Genomic DNA, 5,368 nt, shown 5'->3' on the forward strand with positions numbered 1-5,368 from the left:
AAGGTTCTCCCATCTCCACAGAGGAACTCTGGAGCTCTGTTAGTGTGACCATTGGGTTCTTGGTCACCTCCCTGATCATGGTCCTTCTCCCCCAATTGCTAAGTTTGGCAGGGCGGCCAGCTCTAGGAAGAGTCTTGGTGGTTCCAAACTTCTTACATTTAAGAATGACGGAGGCCACTGTGTTCTTGGGGACCTTCAATGCTGCAGAAATGTTTTGGTACCCTTCCCCAGATCTGGGCATCAACACAATCCTGTCTCGCTGCTCTATGGACAATTCCTTTGACCTCATGGCTGGGTTTTTGCTCTGACATGCGCTGTCAACTATGGGACGTTATATAGACAGGTGTGTGCCTTTCCAAATCATSTCCAATCAATTGAATTTACCACATGCGGACTCCAATCAAGTTGTAGAAACATCTCAAGGATTATCGATGGAAACAGGATGCAACTGAGCTCAATTTCGAGTTTCATAGCCAAGGGTCTGAATACTTATGTAAATAAGTTATTTATGTTTTTTTTTCTAAAAACCTGTTTTTGCATTTTCATTATGTAGTATTGTGTGTAGGTTGATAATTTAATACATTTTAGAATAAGGCAGTGATGTAACAAAATGTGGAAAAAGTCAAGGGGTCTGAATACTTTCCGAATGCACTGCATATACAGTACCAGTCAAAAGCTTGGACACACCTACTCATTCAAGGGTTTTTCTTTATTTTGACTATTTTCTACATTGTAGAATAAGAGTAAAGACATCAAAACTATGATATAACACAAATGGAATCATGTTGTAACCAAAAAAGTGTTAAACAAATCAAAATATATTTTATATTTGAGATTCTTCAAAGTAGCCACCCTTTGCCTTGATGACAGTTTTGCACACTATTGGCATTCTCTCAACCACCTTCACCTGGAATGCTTTTCCAACAGTCTCGAAGGAGTTCCCATATATGCTTAGCACTTGTTGGCTGCTTTTCCGTCATTCTGCGGTCCAACTCATCCCAAACCATCTCAATTGGGTTGAGGTCTTGTGATTGTGGAGGCCAGGTTATCTGATGCAGCACTCCATCACTCTCCTTCTTGGTCAAGTAGCCCTTACACAGCCTGGAGGTGTTTTGGGTCATTGTCCTGTTGAAAAACAAATGATAGTCTCACTAAGCGCAAACCAGATGGGATGGCGTATTGCTGCAGAATGCTGTGGTAGCCATGTGCCTTGAATTCTAAATAAATCACTGACAGTGTCACCAGCAAAGCACCATCACACCTCCTCCTCCATGCTTCACGGTGGGAACCACACACGTGGAGATCATCCGTTCACCTACTCTGCATCTCACAAAGACACAGTGGTTGAAACCAAAAATCTCAAATTTGGACTCATCAAACCAAAGGACAGATTTCCACCAGTCTAATGTCCATTGCTCGTGTTTCTTGACCCAAGCAAGTCTCTTCTTCTTATTGGTCCTTTAGTAGTGGTTTCTTTGCAGCAATTCGACAATGAAGGCCTGATTCATGCTGTCTCCTCTGAACAGTTGATGTTGAGATGTGTCTGTTACTTGAACTCTGAAGCATTTATTTGGTCTGCAATTTCTGAGTCTGGTAACTCTAATGAATTTATCCTCTGCAGCAGAGGCAACTCTGGGTCTTCCTTTCCTGTGGCGGTGCTCATGAGAGCCAGTTTCATCATAGCGCTTGATGGTTTTTGTGACTGCACTTAGTTTTGAATCTGGCGTTGTTTTGCATATCAGTTCATAAACAATTTTGCCAGCAGCAAACCACCCTTCATCCCACTGCTGGCTTGTTTCTGAAGCTAAGCAGAGTTGGTCCTGGTTGATCGCTAGATGGGAGACCAGATGCTGCTGGAAGTGGTGTTGGAGGGCCAGTAGGAGGTACTCCTTCCTCTGGTCTAAAGAAATATCCCAATGCCCCAGGGCAGTGATTGGGGACATTGCCCTGTGTAGGGTGCTGTCTTTGGGATGGGACGTTAAACGGGTGTCCTAACTCTCTGTGGTCACTAAAGATCCCATGGCACTTATCGTAAGAGTAGGGTGTTAACCTTGATGTCCTGGCTAAATTCCCAATCTGGCCCTCATACCATCATGGCCACCTAATCATCCCCAGTTTACAATTGGCTCATTCATCCCCCCTCCTCTCCCCTCTCCCCGTTAACTATTCCCCAGGTTGTTGCTGTGATTGTGTTCTCAGTCAACTTACCTGGTAAAATAAGGGTAAAAAATAAATGTGCCATGGAATCAGTGCATTAAAAATCTATTCCCACTATTTTGCAATATATATGGCACCTATATGGCACAGCTGTTTGGTCCTTAAATGAAACTGGTATACTTTATTTATCACAATTTTCATTAAACAATTTTGGTCTTGTTGTTTACTTGTAGTCCATGAACTTGATGAAATGTATTTTCTTGACAGATCTTATTGTTGGTGCTTTTGGAGTTGACAAGACAGTTCTGTACAGGTAACACTCACTCATAGTCTCCTATCTGTCAATCTATTGAGTGATGTCTAATATAAGTTTAGTTAAGAGGTTTACCAAAAGGTGTGCCTCTATCATTTGTTAACCTGGCTTCTGTTCCCATTTATTGTACCACAGATCCCGGCCCATCGTCAACACCAGCGCCTCCCTGACCGTCTACCCCACCATGATCAACCCTGAGGAGAAGAGTTGTTCAGTCAACAACGGCAACACCACCATCCCTGTCTCCTGGTAAGTTCTGCAGCATACCTGTCTCCTGGTACGTATTTCAGCATACGTGTCTCCTGGTAAGTTCTGCAGCATACCTGCCTCCTGGTACGTATTTCAGCATACGTGTCTCCTGGTCAGTTCTGCAGCATACCTGCCTCCTGGTACGTATTTCAGCATACGTGTCTCCTGGTAAGTACTGCAGCATACCTGTCTCCTGTTGAGTACTTGTCTAGTCTCCTGGGCCTTTATTCTGGGCCTGTATGTAAAGCATCTCGGAGCATGAGTGCTGATCTAGGATCAGGTCCCCCCTTTCGATGTGCTGTCTCTTATACATTATGATCTAAAAGGCTAAACTGGTCCTAGATCAGCACTCATACCCCGAAACTCTTTATAAGTAAGGGCCAGACTTAATTTGCTAAACGTTTTTTACACTTGGCACAACACCAACAGGAAGGAGATCCTCAACACTGGCACTCAGTTGTACTTAGACAGGAAGACCCATTGAGAACATATTTACTTGGGAAACAGTCAGTCTTATCTGGTGGTGGTGACCTGTTATCACAGCAACTTCATAACAGATTATATTTCTTCGAAAGGAGAAAAAGTAAAATAAAATGCTGAATAAGGGCATTGTGGCTGTCAGCTATTTTCCCCTCCCGTTAGAATGTGCTGCATGGTATTCCCCATCCAATGGGAGAGGAAACAGAACAGAACAGGGCTACTCCCTGGGGGCCCCAGTGTTGAGGATCAGCGGGGTGGAGATGTTGTTACCTACCCTCACCACCTGGGCGGCCCGTCAGGAAGCCAGGACCCAGTTGCACAGGGCGGGGTCGAGACCCAGGGTCTCGAGCTGATGACGAGTTTGGAGGGTACTATGGTGTTAAATGCTGAGCTGTAATCGATGAACAGCATTCTCACATGGGTATTCCTCTTGTCCAGATGGGTTAGGGCAGTGTGCAGTGTGGTTGCGATTGCGTCGTCTGTGGACCTATTGGGTCGGTAAGCAAATTGGAGTGGGTCTAGGTGTCCGGTAGGGTGGAGGTGATATGGTCCTTGACTAGTCTCTCAAAGCACTTCATGATGACGGAAGTGAGTGCTACGGGCGATAGTCGTTTAGCTCAGTACCTTAGCTTCTTGGAACAGGAACAATGGTGGCCCTCTTGAAGCATGTGGGAACAGCAGACTGGGATAAGGATTGATTGAATATGTCCGTAAACACACCAGCCAGCTGGTCTGCGCATGCTCTGAGGACGCGGCTGGGAATGCCGTCTGGGCCTGCAGCCTTGCGAGGGTTAACACGTTTAAATGTTTTACTCACCTCGGCTGCAGTGAAGGAGAGCCCGCAGGTTTTGGTAGGGGGCCGTGTCAGTGGCACTGTGTGTCCTCAAAGCGGGCAAAAAAGTTGTTTAGCCTGTCTGGGAGCAAGACATCCTGGTCCTCGACGGGGCTGGTTTCTTTTTTGTAATCCGTGATTGACTGTAGACCCTGCCACATACCTCTTGTGTCTGAGCTGTTGAATTTCGACTCGATTTTGTCTCTGTACTGAGACTAGCCTGTTTGATTGCCTTGCGGAGAGAATAGCTACACTGTTTGTATTCGGTCATGCTTCCGGTCACCTTGCCCTGGTTAAAAGCAGTGGTTCGCGCTTCAGTTTCACGCGAATGCTGCCGTCAATCCACGGTTTCTGGTTTGGGAATGTTTTATCGTTGCTGTGGGTACGACATCGTCAATGCACTTCCTAATGAACTCGCTCACCGAATCAGCATATTCGTCAATATTGTTGTTGGACGCGATGCGGAACATATTCCAATCCGCGTGATCGAAGCAGTCTTGAAGCGTGGATTCAGATTGGTCGGACCAGCGTTGAACAGACCTGAGCGCGGGAGCTTGTTGTTTGAGTTTCTGTTTGTAGGCAGGAATCAACAAAATGGAGTCGTGGTCAGCTTTTCCGAAAGGGCGGGGGAGGGCCTTGTAAGCGTCGCGGAAATTAGTGTAGCAATGGTCCAGTGTTTTCCAGCCCTGGTACACAAACGATATGCTGATAGAATTTAGGGAGTTTTGTTTTTAGATTAGCCTTGTAAAATCCCCAGCTACGATGAATGCAGCCTCAGGGTGTGTGGTTTCCAGTTTACAAAGAGTCAGATAAAGTTCGTTCAGGGCCATCGATGTGTCTGCTTGGGGGGGAATGTATACGGCTGTGATTATGATTGACGAGAATTCCTTGGAGATAATGCGGTCGACATTTGATTGTGAGGAGTTCTAGATCAGGTGAACAGAACGACTTGAGTTCTTGTGTGTTATTATGATGGTCACACCACTTCTCGTAATCATAAGGCATACCCCCCGCCCCTCTTCTTACCGGAAAGATGTTTGTTTCTGTCGGCGCGATGCATGAGAAACCAGCTGGCTGCACCGACTCCGTTAGCGTCCTTGAGTTAGCCATGTTTCCGTGAAGCAGAGCACGTTGCAATCCCTGATGTCTCTCTGGAATGCTACCCGTGCTCGGATTTCATCAACCTTATGTCAAGAGACTGGACATTGGCGAGTAGATGCTAGGGAGTGGAGCGCGATGTCCCGTCTCCGAAGCCTGACCACGAGACCGCCACGTTTTCCCCTTTTTCGGCGTCGCCCAGGGTCGCCGGCTGGGATCTGATCCATTGTATTGTGTGG

At 46.3% G+C, this 5,368-nt stretch overlaps 1 protein-coding gene across 1 annotated transcript in view; it reads left to right on the forward strand.

Moving 5' to 3' along the window:
• Nucleotides 1-5,368, forward strand: part of itga5 (integrin, alpha 5 (fibronectin receptor, alpha polypeptide)) — a 75,404-nt gene that overhangs the window by 38,612 nt on the left and 31,424 nt on the right. The window contains 2 exon segments of the mRNA XM_024006270.2: nt 2,425-2,470; nt 2,606-2,719. Coding sequence (XP_023862038.1) covers nt 2,425-2,470; nt 2,606-2,719 — 160 coding nt within the window.

This window comes from Salvelinus sp. IW2-2015, linkage group LG17 (assembly GCF_002910315.2).
Source record: "Salvelinus sp. IW2-2015 linkage group LG17, ASM291031v2, whole genome shotgun sequence".
Taxonomy (NCBI): Eukaryota; Metazoa; Chordata; class Actinopteri; order Salmoniformes; family Salmonidae; genus Salvelinus; species Salvelinus sp. IW2-2015.